Consider the following 21749-nt stretch of genomic DNA (forward strand, 5'->3'; position numbering starts at 1 on the left):
GTATTGGGATACACCAGACTAAACCCTACACAAATATCACTTTCAGATGATCACAGAGTCACGGAATAGAAAGGCAAGAGATCATCCTGCAAAAAGTTTTAGAACTGACTTACTGAAATCCATGAGATGACAACAAATACATTGATCTGCAAATTGAAAAAGGGCAGGTTTCAAAATTCTGCTCCAGCAAAATATAAAAGCTACTTGATCAGGAAATTCAGGTTATACACTTCCGGTGGAATCGCATTCCATTTGAAAGTTCTCTAATGTCATGGAACTAAAAACAGGAGGACGAATGACTTTTCACTTCTTCTGTTTGGTTGGATTCTCCACATTCAACTGCTGAAGATTCAGCAACAGATCATTAGCGTTGAGGAACGCCTTGTTGGATGAGTTTGCAATTGTATGAGCTATTTCTCTTGCAGCTTCGATCTGCCTTAAAGCAAGAAAAGCTGGGTTGCTGGAAATTGCATCACCAATAAGCTCTGCACTCTTTGCCTCACCCTGCAAACTCGAGAAGAACAATATTTGCTTAACTTAGCATGTCTTTGAGATAAAATTATCATATTTACTTCATTAATAAAATATTGCAATAAGGTTGTATCCTGGATGCTGTGTCAACTTTAGAAGGCACTTTGCAATTATTCAAGTTACTTCACAACAATATTTCAAGCTGTAGCCATAAGGGGATATTCTCTCATCTCAATCCCATTCTAAAAAGCCTTTCTCTTGCTCCAACAACATATTATTGGTAAGACAAAAAGTGCTTTCTTTCTTACTTTCCTTTTCACAGACCATAACTAGACAGTGCTAACAAACTTTATGATGTATTAGTTTTTAGAATTAACAGTTAAGATAAGATTTACCCTGTCATACAGACAAATAAGCCCTGGAATGCAAATTTTAGGGTAAAACTTGATTAATCTGATATAACTTTCAGAATGTAACTGATAACAACTTTAGCCAACCCATATTGCCTAGTCTTAATCTGCTGACAGGTACAAAATAATTCAGGCATCGTCAAAAACCTGCCATTCCCGCATAAGGAATTCCATGGTTGTGTGAATCTTTTGCTTTGGTACTTTGCACAAAGCTTCTGTTGGCAAAGACATTATAAATCTATAGCTACTCTGAACTAATAGATTTCCCACTCATGAATGGTAGTTCCCTTGCTATATTCTCTTTGCTTCCATTACCAACTCCCACCCACCCTCTTCCTATTGACTTAATGTGCATATCCGCATCACCAGGTCTCACAATCCACACAAGACAAGATTAATGCACTCATGGAACAAAAGACATCATTGTGATTGGTGGAGCAGCATAGGGTGGGTGTGGGTGTAGCAGCATATGAAACAGCCCTTACTTTTCCCTTACACTTTCCAAGAAAGTAAACAAAACTTATGGACCTCACAGAAGACTAAGAGAATATATTGCATTCCTACTAACACACAATTAACGATTAAATGATGAACACAGTTTAGTAGACATATAAAGAACACTCAGAAGCTATTGTATTACCCTCACACTTCTGATTCAAACTAAGGATAACTCGCAATACAGTGCTACCTACTTATTGCCCACCAACCTTATTTATCTTCCCATCACTTACCCCAAGAAGAACTTGTGACAACTAATTAGGTAAAGCAAGAAAAATGCATTCAAGGAAAATGCGATTCAATTAAAACCAAAAATCTTAGTATAAAACCAGGGGATAGCATCTTGAACGATATATAGATTTTCTCACCTGGGCTCTTATAATTGCACTTTTCTTGTCTTGCTCTGCTTTTTCAACAATGAACTTAGCACGCTCAGCATCTTGTGCTGCAACTTGTTTAGCTTCGATTGCAAGTGTAAACTCCTTCCCAAAGCTGAGGCTTGTAATGGACACGTCATCCAGCGCCATATTGAAGTTCCGGGCCCTATCCGTCAGTATCTTCCGAATTTCCCTACTAACAGTCTAGATAAAAATAATGGCATTCTTCAATTGATATCAATCATCTAAACCTATCATATTTCCTACAGTTTGATATCAACCCAATTTATAATGTGTATACAAAAGTTCTTAAATAGGTGAGAAAAATAAGACACCTCTCTTTGTGTGATCAGCTGGCTAGCATTGTATTGTGCGACCACAGCTTTCAAAGTCTCATGAATAATTGAAGGCAAAACTCTCTCATTATAGTTCTCCCCAAGGGTTCGATATATTGTAGGTAGTTTCTCTGGCAGAGGACGGGTAAGAACCCTAAGACCAATTCTCACCTGTCAAGACAAAAGAGCTTCAACAAAACTGGTGTTATATATCAATTGGCAATGGAAGAGCATAGCATTGCGAGAACAACATAGGCCCGTCCCTAACTTTTATTACAGTTTTACAGTCCAACGCCCACATGAATGTACTGATCTAGCAAGCTATTTAGAAGGATTGAAAGAATAATTTGACAATACAGGTACATAAAATTAAATTGTAAGTTAAAAAGCTCAATAAACACTTCCTCCGATATAAGTCTTGCACAATATGGAATGACTGATAACAAAAGAATGCACCGTGTTTCAAAAATTCAATAGAGGAATAACAAGGAATGAATAAATAACATCCAAAAGCAATATTTAATGTCCTGCAGACAAATTGAATTATTGATGAATACCTCCTGTGAGTAAAGTTTCGCCAGTAAAGAAAAATTCAGAAGCTTTAGGATCATATTTGACTACCACACACCACAAACTAGATAAGAAACCCTTCAAGCTATAAAACTCACATTTCCAACTAAAGATGTATATGTCAGAAATGATCATAAATACCATTTGCGGATCACAGCTTCCAAATTGAAGTCATGCAAAACATGGAACGGGTAATAGCAAGAGACTATGCACAAAATGGAATATCTTCTTTCAAAATATTCAACAGAGGAATTCTTCACCATGAAAGATCAGTATTTAATGTATTTGCAGGGGAAAAAATTGAAATATTGACAAATGCAGCTCCTATAAACCAAGTTTGCAATATATATTCTGAAATTTAAAGATCGCTATTGGCTACCCAGCACATGTTGCAGACTAGGTAAATAGGCCACAATAACGAAAACACATGAAATTCCTACCATAGAAATACGTTGTGAATTGAGTAAAAGGTACCATTTGAAGATCACGGCTTCCAGAAGTACTCTCTACAAGATGGGGTCGAGCACGGACATCATAAATGATAGGCCTCTCGAACCAGGGAATTATCAAATGTGTTCCTTCAGGGTATACCTGGATAAAACGTTTCCTTGACGTTAAGAACAACTGGATGGTTCTCAGTAAAAGAAAAGAAAAGAAAAAAAGGATATAGCAAAAACCATATCAAGGGGCACAAAATATACCAATCTAAAGCATCCAGTAGTCAAAAATATGAACCATTTCACTCGTTAAAAGCAATAGAAGTATTATTTTCAGTTCAGTAAAATTTTCCTATATTCAGTAGCCAAAAGATAGTGGACCAAAAATGACGATACAGCAAATCCTACAAACTTCCTGCCCGTCTAGCAAGCACCAAATCAACTACATTACGACAGGAACCTCTAGCTCCCAAAGCAATGATGATCAACTCACGTCATCTTACTAATCACGTCGTGCAAAAGAACGAAATTTGGTACATATATTACACAGAAAACAGAAGATAAAGGAACAAAATACGAAACCACCGGAGGCAATCAAATACAAACTAAAGGATCAAAGATCGAGCCAATTAGAAATTGCGAGAGAGAAAAGAAGACCTTGTCCTTGATTCCCTGAATACGGTTGAAGACGATGGCGCGGTGACCACCCTCGACATTGTAGAGGCTGTTAAGAGCGGCGTAGACGACGGTGCCGCCGATGAGCGCCACCTTCACCAGCGTCGCCGCCCCCGATCCAGGAACCTTCGGTACCTTCACGTTATTAAAGTTCATCTTTCTCTCCCCCTCTCCAGATCTCGATCTCTTCTCGCTTCGTCGGAAGCGCTAAAATCCCTAGAAAGAAATGAGAAATAATCACGGATTACGCCGAAAAGGAGGTAGAAGAGAGAGTGGAGGGAGGGAGAGAGAGCTCACCGGGCGGCGATGCGGTCGAGCGGTGAGGGGTTTTAGGGTTTTAGGGTTTTGCGGCGGGGTTCTGGAAGATGAGATTGAGTGTGTAGATAAATTATGACGACATGAGAAAACTTGTGCTAACGAGTAAAAGACGAGCTAGAGAACACGGGAAAATGGTATTAAATATGGAATTGTAGCAATAAAATTATAAATAATTACTGCAAGAAAATTATGTGCTCATAGCTCGTTTTATATATTTCTTGTAATATAGTGACGTGGCGCAAACTAGCTCATTAGAGCCGGGATTCTGACGTGGCAACATCATTGTAGAATAATTTGAATTATATTTTGGTCATTAATCATACAACAAAGTTATGAAAACAGAAGACTACTCTCAATGCATAGAGGATAGAAGTCATCTTAGTTCAACTTATATAATTGTTTAAAAGTCAAGACGTGCACCTTAGTATTTCCAATTATGCTACAATTTGTTTTCAAAAAATTATAATATAAGTAAGAATTATAATTTTTAAAATAATCAATAAAAATTATATAACGTAGGGCATTTGCAAACCCCTTTACTTTTCAAAAAAAATAAAAATAAAATTTTTTGTGCATTTCATTATAAAAAAAATATACATCTAGTATAAAAATATATATATATTTAGTATTAAGCTCAATCTTGTTATTATTAAACCCCACTTAGCTGGATAATAAATTATTTCTCATTTTCATGTGGATTTATTTTTATTAATTTTATAACATTTTGATCTTCTCGACTATGTAATATTTTTTCGCAGTGTTAGAAAAAATTTGATTCAAACGGTCACAAAAACTAATCCAATTCACTTTTGAAATAGAGAATGCTGATCTTACTTCTCTTAAACGGATGCATTGACGTATCTTCTAGCTAGACATAACTGAATCTTTTCGAGTTGAATCTTGACCCATGCGTGAACCAAACCGAACTTTGCTTATGTGGTTGAGCTTATGTGATTGAGTTAGCTTGCATAAATTACTTTATCCATATAAACGACTACTCTTAGGCCCCCAAGCCAAAATGAAATTTGATACTTTTTCCAAAGTGTAAATGAAACTTATATATCAACCAACATTTAATAAATAGTTAATATGATACTATACTCACATTTATTTATCTTCTACTATCGTTATAGTTCCTTAAAACTAATTTTCATTCACTTTACTTTATAAAATTGAATAAGTAAATGTATAACACTAAAGCACTCTATGAGCTCTTTTAATTTCATAATTAATCCATCATTAATATGTACCGGCTCTACTTAAATTTGGGCTTAAAATTTATACGAAATTCATGTTAAGATACTTATGTTTTCCATCATATTTTTTATCTTAACTTTCATCTCCTACTTTCCTTTAAAATAGGCATAAAATAATGGTATGATTCGGCCATATTGACTCTACTTGTGACATTAGATTTATTTGGATGAGTTTATTTATCTAGTTTGATTTTTTGGTTGAAGAAATAACAATTTTTTGCCGATGGGTATTTGAATGCTAAGGACCGCATTTAAACGGGTTATGCAAACGTCTGCACGTGTTCATAAAAACAGAGAGTGTGATTTGTATATTCAAATGCCTACATATGTTCACAACGACAGATAACAGTATTTTTATGTTCGAACGTAATTGAGCGCGTTTGAATGCACTGCAGTAAAAATTGTTGGTTTGTTAGAATTTTTAACTTGGTTGTTTAAGTCCCAAGAGTGAGTTTTTATAAATATGTGGAAAAAACTTTGATTGAAGTTTATAAACGGCATTGAGCATTTATCTCCTTCTTTTTTGCTCTAACCATTGATGCTCTCTCTCTCTCCTCTAACTTATAATCTCTATCTTTTCTCCCCCTTCACTCTTAAAGAATTATTTTAGCACCTATCTAGCTATTGACATGCTAACAAGTCATGGTTCATCCGACCTTTGGTCATTGTTCGACCGATATTTCAAGATCTAGCAATCCAAATCCTGCGATTTTGAATTAGTTAGAAAACTCTCTTCAAGGGCAACAATGTATACAAAATTCGGTAAGATCAAACGGCTATATCATCCATAGTTTTCTTTAAAAATTATGTTCTTAAATTGGTCCAGAATGATTAAGCATCTTTCGTAACAAGTAATCTCTATAGTATCTAAAATTAGCCTGGATAAGTTTTAGCGTAAAAATCAAACAAACAACTAACAAAAGAATATTTAGAGGTTTTACGTAATAATTAGTCAACGTGACATGAAAAATAAATTAGAGAATATAAAAATAGGCAATAATTCAAGGTCGAGGTGTACTTTTCCTATGAAATAATTGACTATAAGAATATGATAATTTAACATATGGATAGTATATAGGAAAATACGAAAATGGGTAATAAATGTATGAATGAGTGCTGCTGGGTTGAGTTAGAATGGACTATAAGATAGCCCACAAGCCCAAGCCCAAGCCCAACGTGAAATTTCTTGCAAATTACATTATTCGTAGATCCCCAGATCCTTACTATATAATATTAGGAAACTACGTTTCCGTAATAAAAGTGGGTGACTTGAACATTTTGAATCCTTTATTTAAGAGAACTTTTCGACCATTCTCAGAAAATCCTATTCCAATGGCGACCCGTTCCGCTCCTCCTTCAACCGGAACCGTAACCCTAACCCTAGGAGAGCCCTCTTCGTCTGCCTCCTCCTCTCAGCCTCCCCAAACCTTCGTTCTCCGCCTGAGGCGGCCGAAGAAGGTCTCGTGGAAGGAGGGCACCGTCGACAACGAGTTCCTCAACCGCAAGAGCTCCAAGAAGTGCTGCATCTTCCACAAGCAACGCCCCTTCGACGAGGATTGCAGCGACGACGAGGATGCTGGAGGCCGCCGGGATCCGCCGCCGGCGGGGGAGGACGGGGCTGGGCCTAGCCACTGCTGCTCCCATGGCGGCGACCACTAATTCGGTAATGATTTATGTCCTATATTTGTGATCTTGATAGTTCTCTTTGATTTTTTCCGAATTAAAAAAAGTGCTTTCTTTGAGACATTACAGTTCTATGTATTCATACGATCGAAAATAAACGAATTGTAGCAGTATATTCGTTGTACGCTATCTTTGGGCAGAGATTATATGAATGAAGGGTTAAAAATAGGAAACTTGGTAGGTTGTCTGTTCAAAAGAAATTGGAATTGCTTATTGGGATTTTATTGATTTTGTTTTCCGTTTCATTCATTTTGATAGCTCGAAGCAGCACTGTTGATTTTCCTATGATAAATCATCAACAGAACTTAGATCTTATTCTTTGCAAGGGTAATCGTATAATAGATTATCTGGTGCCTTAATATTAGCTGACACTTATAAGGTTGATCACATATGTGCACTTATTTTTATATTAAGTCAGATAAAACCTTCAGATTTTTTAAAAGTACTTCCATGTATTATTTACTTTTTACCTTCAGATTGTTGAATCTCAAATTTAGTTGATGATTGATGTATTAGAGATCTTATATAGCTCTTGGAAGATTGCATTCTCGTGTGAATGATTTCAAAGAGGTTTGGTCTAAGAAATAAATGTTTTCTGGCCATATTACTGTGGAATTATAGAATAATGAGAAACAACTTGTAATACGCAATTATATTGAGAACACGTATTTAAATAAGAAAAACCTTTGAGGCAATCAAAGGAGCCCTCTCTTAGATTAGAATAACGAGCATCATAATAGGGTGGTTGTGGTGCAGATTGCTGAGAGTTGCTTATGACAGGTTAAGTTGATCATTGGGCTTTCTTTACCTGGTATCTGCGGAGTTTGTTTTGATTGTAGCAACTTTAGTGGAAATTGGGATGCATTATAGTAGCCGGCCATAAGGAAGTTGATCCATAGTGGAAACATGGTGGTAAGCTGCAAAGCTGTGTCTTCCAAGGGAAAGATGCAAAGGCCTATGAAAAAACTGGCTTTCCTTATGAAATTTTAGGATTCACTGGGGAGATGGCCTACTATGCTTCCTTGGGCTGTACTATTGACTGTTAGTCCGTTACATAGAATGTTAGCCTAAGTTGAATACTTAATATTATAACAAAATTCGTTCCTGTGAAAAAAAATTCTTTGTAATCTAAAATCCTCTATTTGCACTTATATAATAGTTCTCACCAATAGTTGTGAGCTTGTTGCTATCTAGGGTTTACATTGATATCTCCATTTGTTTTACTTATTTGGCATGAATTCATAGTCTCATTTTTGTGTTCTTAATAGATCATCAATAGTCAGTATTTGAATCTATATAAATCTTTTCCTACATGTTAGTCTATTTAATTTTTTTTCTTATGAAGCCACACTGAGTTGCTTTCAATATATTCACATGAAAGGACTTGGTTGTTGGACAGGGAACAAGCAAGCTGAAAACTGTTGAGTTGGACTGGGTTGTTTTTTGTGATGATATGCTTAAGGGTGGGAAAACCTAGGCCATTTAGTAAGGGAGGAAAATTATAAGCCATTTTAGTGGTATAGTTAGTCGCAAATAATGATGATCCTAGACAATAGTAGTCTTAGTTGAAATACTTTTTAATTATATAAAAGATTGGCAAGATAGTTTGGATGCTGTGCTTGGTCCTTGGCTGCTTGATGTTTTGCTTGTCTTCAAGCCCACATTCATCCCATCCTTTGTCTCTCTGTTCTCTAAAAGGTTAGCTGGCTTATCAAGTGCTAGGTTTGGGATTTGCTTCGCTCCCTTGGGAATGCTTGGGCTCTGTGGTGTTTGCCATCCCGATCCTGTCCCGGCCTAAACCTGATTGGTAGATTTTGCACCCCAACTTAGGTGGTAGGCCACCTGGAATTAAGTTTACCATTCTGGAACTGTTTAAATTGTCCTTCCATTGCATCCTATGGCAGGTTTTATGAAGATTACAGATAGTGCCCAAAATGAAATTTTTTATTTAGAAATTTATATGGGGGCGCCTACTAATATGTTTGGCTCCCCCGCATTGCTCTTTTTGACAATAATATTTGTCCTTTTGTGTGATAATGCAGAGGAAATTATTCCTAATTGATTCCTCTATTGCTCATTTTTCCAATACTGTGTGAGGTTGTTTGAGAGGTATATGTAGGTTCAATTTTAAAGGATATAGTTATCTGGTAGCTGGACCAAGGAAGGATGCCTGGTGACCAAGTCCTAGACTCATCTTCTTTTGGAAGGCCATCCTCAGTCGCCTACACACAAGGGACATATTGATGAAAAAAGGGGCTACCAAGCAACTTCTTGTGACCCCTTTGCGGAGAGGGGTTGGAGTCGCTCTCCCACCTACTCCTTAGTTGTGATTTCGTCTAACTGCTATGGGATTGTATCTTTCTCTAGATTAGTGTGTTTTCACCCTCGTCGTCTATCAAGAGTTTTTGGTTTCAGCGGTGATGCTTTGCTATCCCTGCTCGGTTCCAAAAAAGGCGACCAACCACCTATTTGGCATCCTTTGGTGGCTTCTTTGGAGGAAATCAATGAAGCACGGACATGGGACACGACACGATACGGACACGGCGACACGGCAAATTTTGAAAATATAGGACACGGACACGGCATAGGACACGGCGAAATAAATAAATAAAATAAAAAATTAATACATCTAAAGTAAAAATTTGCAATCTAATAGCGTTAAACATACATCAAGCTATAAGAACTAAGAAGTATCATTCAAAAAGTACACATCAAGCTGTAAGAACTAATTTAAAGATAATAACAAAATTGAAAGACAATCAAATGCCTCATTGCCTTCATCAACAAAACATGTCCTACTGTCCAAGTAACTGAGTTCCACAAAAGTTTAAAAACTAACAATCATTACAAAATAGCAACATAAGGTAGATCATTCATCTTCAACTGCCTCATTGCCTTCATCAACAAGCATTATAGTCTCTAAATCCGGTTCATTAATTGAGAGATCAGCAAACTCCAACATTCCTGCACCATTAAAGGAATCATAAGAATCTCCTCTAACATTCCACATCTTGGTCTCCTCTCTTAAATAATCTGGAGACCTCCTTGATAGAAGACGAAGATTAGTATTCACATATACTAAATCTTCAGCTTTTTGTGGAGTTATCTTGTTCCTTTTCAATGAATGGATGAAAGAATAAGTGCTCTAGTTCCTCTCACAACCTGAAGAAGAGCAAGGTTGCCCAAGTAACCTAAGTGCTAAATTCTGAAGAATAGGAGCAGAAGCACCATGAGCAACCCACCACATGTTTGGATCAAACTCATTTCTATCTGCTATTGAATCATACCCAGTAAAACTTTTGGTTGATGTGGAGAAACTAGTATACTCTTGGTATGCCATTTTTCGTTCTTCTGCATTTGGAAATAACCTTTTTAAGCATTTGTTTCTCATATTAGAAATTTTCAAATCCTTATGCGGTGGTACACGATTTGGATCCTCTTGAATCCATGATGAGCTATAATACCTATTAACATAATCATATAATTAGTAAACAATAGCAATGAAAGAACAATAAAACTTTTAATCATAAGATAGAAATTAAATTAACCTTGGATTCAAAGAATGTGCTAAGCAATGTAATGGTGTATTGCTTTTATCCTATCTATCCATTAGGATCTTATGCACCACCGAATAAAAAATAGATTCATCGCCTTCTTTTATGTTTTCATACATAAATATGATTGTCTTCACCTTTTCAATTATTGTATCCCACATTTCATATATCAAATGTAAGCATGATTTATCTGTGTCTGCAACCCGTAGCATACTGTATATAGGCTCTGTGAAAGCAAGTGTATATTCAATTTTATCCCACCAAATGTCATCAAGGACTTTATCTTTGACAAACTGTGCTTTGCCAATATCATCTTCCCTATAAGAACTTTATTTATCACTGATTACCATTGATTGAAGACCCTTGATCTTTCTAAATCTTTTCAACATTATAATCACCGAAGCAAAGCGAGTCTCCGCAATAGCAAGCAATTTTAAGTTGACAAATTCATTAAAAATAGCCAACCTCATTGAATGCTGCATGATGAAATTTTTTATGCACATTACATCCCCTGCAATTACTGAAATCCAGCTACACTCATCAAACATAATCTTATTTGCCTCGGTGTTTTTTGCTGCACATATGTTATTCAAAGTTAGGTTGAGAGTGTGAACTACACATGGAGTCCAAAAAAATATGAGAAAACCTTGCTTCAAGAAGCATCCCTATTGCCTTACAAACAGGTGCATTATATGTAACCACTTGGACTACATTATGAGGTCCAACCTCTTCAATGATTTTAATGATCAAATTAGAGATAAAAAATTTGTCTTTATATTCTCCTTCACAATTCACAGCTCTCAAGAACATAGGTCCACTCTCAGTCACCGCTAAAAAATTTATAAGCGGTCTCCTCTGTGCATCAGTCCAACCATCACATACAATACTCACCCATTTTTCTCTCCATGTGCTTCTAATAGGGTTTAGCAACATTTCAATATTTGCTCTCTCTTGTTGAAGTAGTGTAGTTCTCAATATATTGTAGCCAGGGGGCACAAATCCAGAAATATTATTATTTGCTGCAAATTGAAAGGCTCTAACATAGTGAGGGTTTTTTGCCAGATAAAAAGGCAACCTGGCTGAATAAAACATTCTTGCAATCTCACAATATAATTGATTGCGAGCACCAGAATTAAATGACTTCTCAATAGGTGTCATTCCTGTTGCTCGTTTTTTTTCTTGATGTCCCTCCCATATTAAAACCTACACTTCCAATTGAGCTACTAGAAGATGCCGCTTGTCCAAATTTTGGCAAAGGAATTTGTTTAGGCATCGAATTTTTAATTCTCATCTCGACAATATCAACAACCATTTTCATTTTCATAACATGTTCACTACTCACTTTTGGACAACCTCTAATTCCATGCCCACTAATTTTCAGCAAATGAGCCTTTACTCTATAATATGATCCCTTGTAGACTTGTTGACAATAATTGCATCTAAAATTATGATTTCCTCCACCTTCTCCCAATTTCTCCATCTTAGTAACATATCTCCACAAGGGAGCATTATCATCCACAGAAGATACAGTATTTTGACTAGAATCAGGATTATTTTCAGTATTTATTTTTCTTCAACCGCAATAAAACTACATTAGTAAAGAGATATGTATTAGCAGATTAATAATTTAACAGACAGAGATTAAAGAAGCTTTAATATAATTTAACAATTTAATAATAGACAGCGAGAGAGAATGAGAGAGAGAGACAGGGAGGGAGGGAGGATGAGAGAGAGAGACACGTGAGAGTGAGACAGCGAGAGAGAGCGAGAATGAGAGATTGGGAGAGAGGAAGAGACAGAAGAGACAGAGAGAGAGTGAGACGGCGAGAGAGAGGGAGACAGAGAATGAGAGAGGGAGGAAGATACAGGGAGAGAGACAGAGACAGGGAGGGCAGGGAGGGAGAGACAGAAAGAGAGAGACAGCGAGAGAGTGAAACACCGAGAGAGAGAGAGAGAGAGTGAAAGAAAAGGAGAGGGAGGAAGAGACAGCGAGAGAGTGAGAGAGAGAGGGAGGGAGGAAGAGACAGAGAAGAGAGAGAGAGAGAGGGAGGGAGGAAGATACAGGGAGAGAGAGACAGAGACAGGGAGGGCATGGAGGGAGGGAGGGAGGAAGAGACGGAGAGAGAGACAGACAGAGACAGGGAAAGAGAACCTGCGTCCTCGCCGCACTCGCTCCGTCGGCCGTCGCACTCGCTCAACTGCCCGTCGCGTCTCGGATCGTCGCTCAGCAGCTGCTCGAGGGTTTTAGGGCTTCGATCGAATCGAACGATTCCGTCGCTCAACAGTGAAGGTAAGGTTTTATTATCGGGTTTGGATCCAGGTTAATAACATTCGATCGAACCCGACCCGACCCGTTAAACAATATCTAAAATACCGCCCGTGTCCCCGCCCGTGTCCCAACAGTGTCCGATTTTCTTTCTTTCTTTTTTTTTAAGGAAACTCTGGACACGTGTCCCATGCGTGTCCGACGCGTGTCGGACACGGACACCTCTTCCTGGGAGAGGTGTCGGTGCTTCAGAGGAGGAAATGTAACCATAGAGTATTTATGCGGAAAGCCTTAACTATCTCGAGTCTTAGAATCTCCTTCTTGGAGATTTGGAACCTCTAGAAGGCTTCCTTCCCTTGTCACTGCCAGATTGGTTCGGATGACTTCTCTAGTCTTTTATTCTTATAGAGCTTTCTTGCCCTGCTCTCCATCCTTCCTCCTCCCCTCCTCTCGACCTTGTCTATTTCCCTCTCCTTTTATTAATAATATAACTAGGTTGAGCCTACTTCTCTAAAAAAATAGTGTAGTCTCTCATCATTGGAGTGCTTTGGAATATCTAGAAAGCATGCTACTCCAAACTATTTAGTGCTCGATCGGAGACCCTGTGCAAGTGGTCTTCCGAGCTACTATCTTCTTGGCTAAGGCCCTCCTCCTCAAGCCCACGCCCAAGATGGTCCATGCCTCTCCTAGAGCTCAGGCTCAGTAGATTGCCCCCACCTTCTAACCTTCTCAAGCTCAATGCTGACAGAGCTTTTTCCTCGACTAGCAACTCGGGGGAAGCGGAATTCATTAGTTTGCAACTCCCGAGGTGCTCCTCTCTTTGCTATTTCGTGGAACATCCAGAATGTGGATGCCCTTCATGCTGAAACCATGGCCTTACCCTTTGCCTTGTCTAAATGACCTCAACATGGGTTCTCCGGCCTCCTAGTGGAAATGGATTGCCAAAACCTAATTTTGCTCCTTCTTAGCTAACACCAATTCCATGGACATCACCTAAATTTTATTTACTGCGAAGCTAGTTTTGTTGCCAACTAGCTTGCACATCTTGGAAAAACTGTCTGCTATTCAATGTTTTTGGATGGTTCCATACCAAGGTTGTAATTCTCTTCTGTATTTGGATTCGGTTCCTTCTGAAAGGTGGGACTTGAATCCACTTTTTGAGGTAATAGACTGCCTTTTAACAACAACAAAAAAGGTGATAGTTGTTTGTCTGACAAGAAGACGAAGGGCAGGAATCCAATATTCAAGTTCTAGCAGAGAGCAAAAGGTGTTTCCCATTTTGCAACGTATTAAGCATGTAACTAGGAAGTGGATAGTCTTTGTGAAATACAGTTAGCTACTTTTACTGTCTTTTCTTTTCTTTTCTTCTTTTTTTTTTGGCTTGAAAGATAATCTTGAGGAATCTTTGTTTACTATATTAATATCCATGCTCCATGCTAAGGACTTTGTACTTTACAATTATTCATCTAATGCTCTTGACTCTGCCACTTAAAAAGCAAGAAGAGCGGTAATGTTAATGCTACTCATTTTCCTATTCTATATATGATATTAATTCAGATGAGCTGTTGGAAAATATGCAGATAAACCTTTTCTCGGGGAGTTATACGACCAGATTTCCCCTCAATAATCAGATGATAATATCAAGCCCTGTTGTGGCTCCTGAAAGCCTGTTTTTGATTGTGCCTTTCATTGTTGAATTCGATGTAAGATGTGAATAGAAAACCTTGTTTCACAACTTCAACTTTGTGGCCTGGAGGAACTTTCAGGGACTACATTGTAAGAGATACCTCATCAAGAATAATATGTGTGTTCTGTGGAGATACTTTTGTTGGGTTTTTCAGATATCTACTACCAACTTTACGCTCGTAATAATTTGTTCTTTAATATGTTTGGTAATTCACTCATATGATATTGGGTGATCTAAAAAGGGCAGTGGCAGAGTCAGATTTTTTTTAGGAGCAAAGTTATGAAATGACCCAAGTTTTAGTAATAGCAAAAGTTTAGAATAGCTATTCTAGTTAATCTCAAAAGGTGAACGACGAAGTAATTCAAAAGAAATAGTGTGAATTTCAACTATTTTCAATTAGCAGATTTCTCACAGTAAGTTGTCCTGAGTGATACAGTCTCGATTTACTTACAAACATCCGATTCCTGATGGTCGGACAATGGACTGTTGTATATGATAAATAAGAGCGCAAGAGCGCAGCTGCAATATAACATACAATTTGTGGGACCGAGAAATGCATCCATTAGACTGGAACAATCGGCACTCTTTCTATCAGCTTCTTACTCCCTCAAATTCTCTGTGAATGATCTCCAGCAAAAGTTCGTTCCAGGTATCGATTGGTCCTGGCATGCACCAGTGCAAACAATCCTGGGGCGGGGGCTCTCCGTTAGGTCCCCTCTTCGTCACCTTGTTCGGATCTGGGTTTCTGTACGGGCCAGGGTGCCCGTCAGGCCTGTATCCGAAAGGATGGGTGATGTCCATGAACCTTAATTTGGAGCGACTTTTGGCATTGACATTCTCCACTGCTCGTTGGAAGCCTGTAAATTGCTTCTCGTGCATTGTGTTTGTAAATCCATTCCTCACCACCTCAGTCGCAGGCCCAACCTTTCCAGTGCATGAACCACCAGTGTTCCAAGCCCCGCCCTCATAGTGGTCTGGTGAGTATGAGCGAACAACGGCTAGACCTGTGAAGTTTGGATGTGTCGCAATTGCAGTCAGGCAAGTCTCGACTGATATACCAAAAGCTTCGATATTGTTGATCTGAACCTGGCCAGCTTCTTTCGGCCACCAGAGCTGTCCTCCGACGATAGTATTGTTCAATATGTATGCTGATTTTTTGGCGAACCAGTGGCCAGAGGAAAGGATGACAACATCAAAAGTTGGGAGGAATTCCATGAAGGTTTCATCAGGGAGGTCTAGGTGAATCTTGTCAATCCCCTGTGGTGCAAACCCAAAGGGATCAGACGTCTTGTGGACGAGCCATGAGGACCATATCCGAACGATGCTTGTGGACGTCGACCTGAAGTACCATTTCTGCATCCGGCGATTGCCACGGTTCTTCGGAGCTTCAACCTGTCAAAAAGGGCACAATAAAACATTAGAAGGTTTTCCATCTGAACTTTATTGCAACCGCAGTAGCAACTAGAACTTATGAGTTAAGAAAATGTAAATAAGACAATTGAGAAATTTAGGGCTGATTACACTTTGAAGCAGCTCCTAGATGCTAGTTCTATATAACGAACTATATGCTTTCCACTATCTGAGCTATAAAATTTCAAGACTACTGATAATCAAGTGAAGATCTAGGCATAGATGGAGTGAATGCAGTAACATTCACTATAGAAGATGACAATAAAAAAAGAACAGCATCGACAACATTTTTGTGATTTCGAGAATATCACCAAGAAAGAACAATTATTTTAGTATGTTAATTTGCAATATTTTATGCTAAAAATCAATATAACAAATGAGAATGTGACAAAGTATTTTCTCATCATAGGTTATCTGTGTAAGATACTTGCAGACGGCAACTTCCTACCATAAGCTTTAGTGTGCAAGTTATATCATGCATGCCAACAGAAAAGAATGAGAATAAGGGAGCTTGCCTGCCAAAGAATGCAGATCAAGGACTCCATCTGATTCCGGGCAACCGAATCCCCGACAAAGGCTAGTGTCTTGCCCCTCATCAACTCTAAGAACTTCCTTCCATCAAAGCGTGGAAGATTGCATTCTTCAGGTTTCCATCTATAGTTCTCATATTCCTTATCTGGTCTCCCGTTGCCCTGGCAATTCTGCATTTGTGTTATGATAGGGCATGTATCGTTTGTGTAGAGTGGTCCAGAAGGATCATACACCCATTTCCCCTGATATAGATCACAGCTCCCTTCAGATGAAACAAAGAAAAAGAATCAGTATTGCAGTATAAGGAGTAAACCACAAAAATCATATTTTTAAAGTCTAGACAAGTGAGGACACATAAAAGACGCAAACTCAATCAAATATGTAGAAGGCCATCTTCAGGTGTAGCCAAGAAATGTACAAAGATCATAACATTTACTTGGGAGAGAGAAAGCATACGGAATTGGAAAGGAAGACAAGGAATACATATACCTTGATTAACCTTTTCGGAGCCACCAGATAGAGCTGATGAGCGAGGACTTGTTGTTGCTAATGTGGTATTTGATGAGGAGGCCGAGTTATCATCAGAAATTCCTGAATCAATCTTCCCAGGAGAATCAACCAAACCATACGACAAAGATTTCCCAACCTCATCATCCCTCATATGACCGGAGCTATTTCCAGACTCCTTTTCCATTTCCCGTTCAGAAGACAGTGCACCAGGATCTGCCAGAGCACCCGGTGTCTCATAACTAGGTGAAGGTTGCTTGATAACCATATCTCGGCGGCCAATTTCCGACAGTTCATTTTGCGGAATGATAATTCCACTCGTATTTTCATTATGATACAACAGAGGAGGCTTACCTAAATTATCTGTTCCAAGGATATAATCACGAAAGGATGAATGAAGCGGAGACGATACTAGAAACAATGAAATTAGCAAAAGAGACAGAGCAATCCCTCCCACTGATATAACAATGGAGGAAACAGACCGCCGGACCCCGATAATTCCCGATAGGCTTTTAGGAGATGACATTGTTATGAATCCACGAAGCAACCCAGAATCCAAGCAAAGATCGGCTAAAGGTCCTAAAATAATGAGCTCCCCACTTTTCAAGGGAATCCAAAAGGCACAAATTCAAATCTTTTAACCTTCTTTAGCGCTCAAGAAAAATTCCAGATCTCCTCCAAATTATATACACTTCAGCTGAAAAGCTTATTAATACCGATCAAAGCGCAAACGATCACTAATTTACAGACCCAAATAACATAGCATCTAAAAGTCAAATCCTTCTACTTTCTTGGCCACTCTTACCTCAGAAAATTTCAAACAGAAAAACCAAACTATCAGATTCCCATGAAATATTTCACATAACAGCTGACAAAAAAAAAAAAAAAACTTCAACGAATACGTCACTTTCACTTAAAATCCAACGTTTCCGCACAATGTGCGCTACAATTCTTCCAAGAATAGAAATCTTGAACTAAACCGAATCATAGATCTCGCCAACTAAATCTCCTTCTTCTAATCATAGACCCAATGCAGAGCAATTTGTCAATTACACCTTTTTCCAAAAGAAATTTCACCAAAAAATCGCCCCGAAATCCAAAAAAACACGCAAAAGAAAAGGAAAGAATGGGGACGAATTCCTACTACAACTTGGAATCGAAACAACAGAGAAGAAAAGTTCGCCACAGATTCGAAGGAAGCGATCTCCGTGAGAAAGAACTGGAACCAAGAATAGCCGTCGACCTAGAGCTCCAGTTAATTAAATCTCGATCTTGCCTGAGTGCCCGTTATTAAGGATCAGTTAAATAGAAGTTCGCACGCATTAAATGACCCTTTTGTCCCGGTCTTGATCTTGTCGGAGGCATATCTACCGTTCATCTTAGCGTATCATGACTCTATTTTCCAGCGGTTGATCTTAAACCGTCCGTTGTTTCTTTTTAAGCTGACGGGTTATTTATTACTTGTTATATAAATTTATTACGAAAATAGGTATTTTGAGTGTATACCGTTAAAAAATAAAGCACTATTTGCTTCGCATACCGTTAAGTTGATATTTCTTTATAAATCTTTTAAAAATATTTTTTACATAAATATTATTATTATTTTGTGATTCACACGGTATCTTTAAAATTTTTGTAACCTAACCCCTTTATTTTTTTATAATTTTTATTTAACACTATCTATTAATTAAATAGTATCAGCAACGAAATATTTTATTATAAAATATGAAAATAATACTTAGGAGAGAAAGAATGAAAAATAATAGTGATGATACTTTAATAATTTGGTTGATATCGGTTAGTTAAAATAATATCAGAATGTTAAATAAGAATTATAAAAAAATGAATGGGTTAAACTATAAAATTGTTAAAGACGGATTGTAAATCACAAATAAAAAAAAATATAAATATGATTTACAAAATATTTTAAATAATTAAATTAATTTTTTTTCATAGCTTTTTTTTTTTATATAGTTTTAAAGATGAATTCAACTACTAAGCTACAACTTACATCATGACCATGCTGCCAAAAGTTGAGGGTCAAAAGTGGCTGATGGATACGATGTGCACTGGACACACTAGTTCAGCTTTCAACCATCTCTCTCTCAAAAAAAAAGAGGAGAACAGAAAAAGAAAGCTAACCATCCGAGAGGATCCAGGTCACTGTCATAATGCCGTGCTAAATTGGTAACATCCAATTAAGAGATCTATGTGGTTGTTTCTTTGCTTAGGCGACCTTCTTTACCAGGGAGATCACCGGCTTTTGCTCGTCATAAGCCATGACCAAGTAACAATCACAGACAAAAAAGATTATTAGGCCAACAAAATCCCGGAAACAATGAGTCTTGTTAGACCAAAGTTCGTATTATTACGTATAAGATTTTGTTCTTAAAAGTAACTTCTCTATATTATATTGCGAATGTATGAATAAATCCGAATATAAACGATGGGGCTTCCACAAAATAACTCATTAATTAAATTGGAGCCATCTGTCAGCATTCTGCTTTTCTTTTCTCTCCTTTATATCTTTGGTAATTAATAGAACCAGTGTGAAGAGATCCCACCAATGCTTCAATTTCGCTGTCTTCAACTGCTGCGTTTAGTTCTCTAATGCTTTGATTTTGTCGAAACAACTTTTGACCGAATTAGTGATCTCCACTGTGACACGATCACTGGTCACTAGCTTATATTGTTCAAACTTTGCCTCATCGCACTTCAATGCAGCTCTCTTACAGGCTTTGATGCTTCCTAATTAGAGAAACAAATAAAGAAGAATATAGTTTAGGAAACTAAGCAAATACTAGAGATTATGTACAAAATTACATTGGATAAGGGAGGTATCATAGGAAAATACTACAAAGATCTCATTGGCACGTGAAAGTAAGCTTCCAAAGGAAGATTAATGAGAGAAGAAGGCAAGGCATTTGCCGCAACCAAATTGATAATTTAAAATGAACTAGTGGTGCAAAAAGGAAAAGAGAATCTAGAGATTAAATAGAGTCCAGCTCTCCTCAAAAGATGCAAAATATACAACCAAGTTGATACATACAATCAGGACATGAAACTGATGATTGAACATCATGATTTCCATCTCAGCCAAGACAAGAACAAATAACAGCTGCTAAAATATGGAAGTCAATCTGTTCTACTCTTTTCTAAAGGATTTTAATGTTTCTTTCTCAAATACTAGATGCATGGAAAGGTTTGGCCCTGTTACAAGATTTCCAAAGGGCAATCAAAACTTGCAGCCTGATGCTGCTCTAGTTTGATTAAACACACCTTTCTTCTCCTTGTGTGATACTTACTCGCAGGAATGTAAGAGAAAGATATCTATATAATAAAGGATAAAGCCCACCATGTAAGAACTAATATCATATAGATGCGAAGTACTACCAAATTTGCAAACAGAGATGCTGCAAACAGAATGTATCAAGATTTATGATCAGATCACAGCATAACTTTCCAGTAATATTGGATACTTGAAAATAAGCACTTCTTAATTTTCCTTCTTATTTTTTTTAAAAGGTAAAAAGAAAGAGAAGAATCACATTTTAGGTTAAATTCATAATTTATGCAACACCACACTAATAGACACATCTAGCAGATTCCTCAGATCAAAACACTATCAGAAAATGCAAAGTAAAAAATCCATACTTCTATTTATTGGATCTTAACTTACCACTCAAGTCCAATAAATTGAATGTCACTGCACACTTTCCAATACTCCTCACCATCGTAATAGCAGACCATACCTTTTGATGATCCTCCCGGGAAGTTCTGATAATGCATATCTTTGTTGTGGGATTAACATATTTAACTACACAACCAAAAGTTAGATTTGTCACTTGTGAGTGATGAAAGTACTTCAATGAATACATAATAACAAATAAAGATGTAATGCAAAACAAATATAATACCAAAATGGAGAAACAAATGAAAAGGTTACCTTGGAATGATCCAAGTGATACAGCTAGACCACACTCTCCAAAGTTTAGCTGAATGCTATCTTTGATAGCGTTTGACACATTAAATATGCTAAGAATTATTGGATCATTGCCAACCCAGTCTCTGTTTGCATCTACAAAAACTTCCATCACCATATACCTATTTTTGAATTGAACCATGCTGCTTTACTACTGCATGCAATACCTACAGCACTTTTAATTGGTCAGCATAAATTGTTTTCTTCATAGTACAACTAAACTCATGTACCAATAGTTTGAAAAGTGCCTGCATTATGATAATAATTTTATGAGTAATAATTTAATATATGTATGATGTAGTATATAAATAACATGATCACATAATATTACACTAAATCAAATTATAAAATCACAATTTATTTAATCGGTAAGCCGCCGTTACATGATTCAAATTCCACACAAATTCACATTATTTCAAATAATAAAATCAGTAAATCACAGTAACGTAGTTCAAATTTCACACTACTTCGCACTAATCAAATTAGTTAGTGTGCATAGGACGGTGTGGAAGAGGAGAATGGTGATTGGTGAAGCCGTGGCGGTGGCGTGGAAGAAGAGAGGGAAAGGAAAGTGGAGGTAACGGTGGGTGAGGCGGAGAGAGAGAGAGAGAGAGAGAGAGAGAACTAACCTCGCGATCGATTCGTTCGATCACCACCACCCTCCGTCGTCGAGCTCGAGAGAGTCACCGAGTCGAAGAAGAAGGGATTAGGGCTAGGGAGTTGGCAATTTGCGTGGGAACGTAGTACTAATAGCTTGTCGGGCCAACTAATCCGCAGAGGAT

General features: G+C 37.6%; 3 protein-coding genes across 4 annotated transcripts; all 3 read right to left on the reverse strand.

Annotated features, from left to right (window-relative positions):
• Nucleotides 1–63: 63 nt before the first annotated feature.
• On the reverse strand, nucleotides 64–4210 carry LOC140769241 (prohibitin-1, mitochondrial-like). Its single transcript, XM_073109891.1, has 6 exons — nucleotides 4071–4210; nucleotides 3756–3989; nucleotides 3136–3252; nucleotides 2092–2262; nucleotides 1748–1960; nucleotides 64–504 (listed from the first exon to the last, which is right to left on the reverse strand). The coding sequence occupies exons 2-6, from the start codon at nucleotides 3927–3929 to the stop codon at nucleotides 304–306; spliced, it is 876 nt and encodes a 291-aa protein (XP_072965992.1). The 5' UTR covers nucleotides 3930–3989; nucleotides 4071–4210; the 3' UTR covers nucleotides 64–303.
• A 10699-nt stretch (nucleotides 4211–14909) lies between these two features.
• Nucleotides 14910–18256, reverse strand: LOC140769356 (protein YLS7-like). The gene is made up of 3 exons (XM_073110032.1): nucleotides 16968–18256; nucleotides 16463–16740; nucleotides 14910–15929 (listed from the first exon to the last, which is right to left on the reverse strand). Exons 1-3 carry the CDS (start codon nucleotides 17509–17511, stop codon nucleotides 15129–15131), a joined length of 1623 nt encoding a protein of 540 aa, XP_072966133.1. The 5' UTR covers nucleotides 17512–18256; the 3' UTR covers nucleotides 14910–15128.
• A 1061-nt stretch (nucleotides 18257–19317) lies between these two features.
• On the reverse strand, nucleotides 19318–21740 carry LOC140768241 (probable ribonuclease P/MRP protein subunit POP5). Of its 2 annotated transcripts, none has more exons than XM_073108447.1 (4): nucleotides 21597–21740; nucleotides 20932–21134; nucleotides 20665–20802; nucleotides 19318–19733 (listed from the first exon to the last, which is right to left on the reverse strand). In XM_073108447.1, the coding sequence occupies exons 2-4, from the start codon at nucleotides 21107–21109 to the stop codon at nucleotides 19585–19587; spliced, it is 465 nt and encodes a 154-aa protein (XP_072964548.1). In that variant the 5' UTR covers nucleotides 21110–21134; nucleotides 21597–21740; the 3' UTR covers nucleotides 19318–19584. The 2 variants fall into 2 exon arrangements, with proteins under 2 accessions (XP_072964548.1, XP_072964549.1); XM_073108448.1 differs by having other exon boundaries at nucleotides 20932–21215; nucleotides 21597–21685.
• Nucleotides 21741–21749: the final 9 nt, after the last annotated feature.

The sequence above is a fragment of the Typha angustifolia genome, chromosome 10, assembly GCF_048772165.1.
Source record: "Typha angustifolia cultivar Huaian chromosome 10, ASM4877216v1, whole genome shotgun sequence".
NCBI classification, from domain to species: Eukaryota; Viridiplantae; Streptophyta; class Magnoliopsida; order Poales; family Typhaceae; genus Typha; species Typha angustifolia.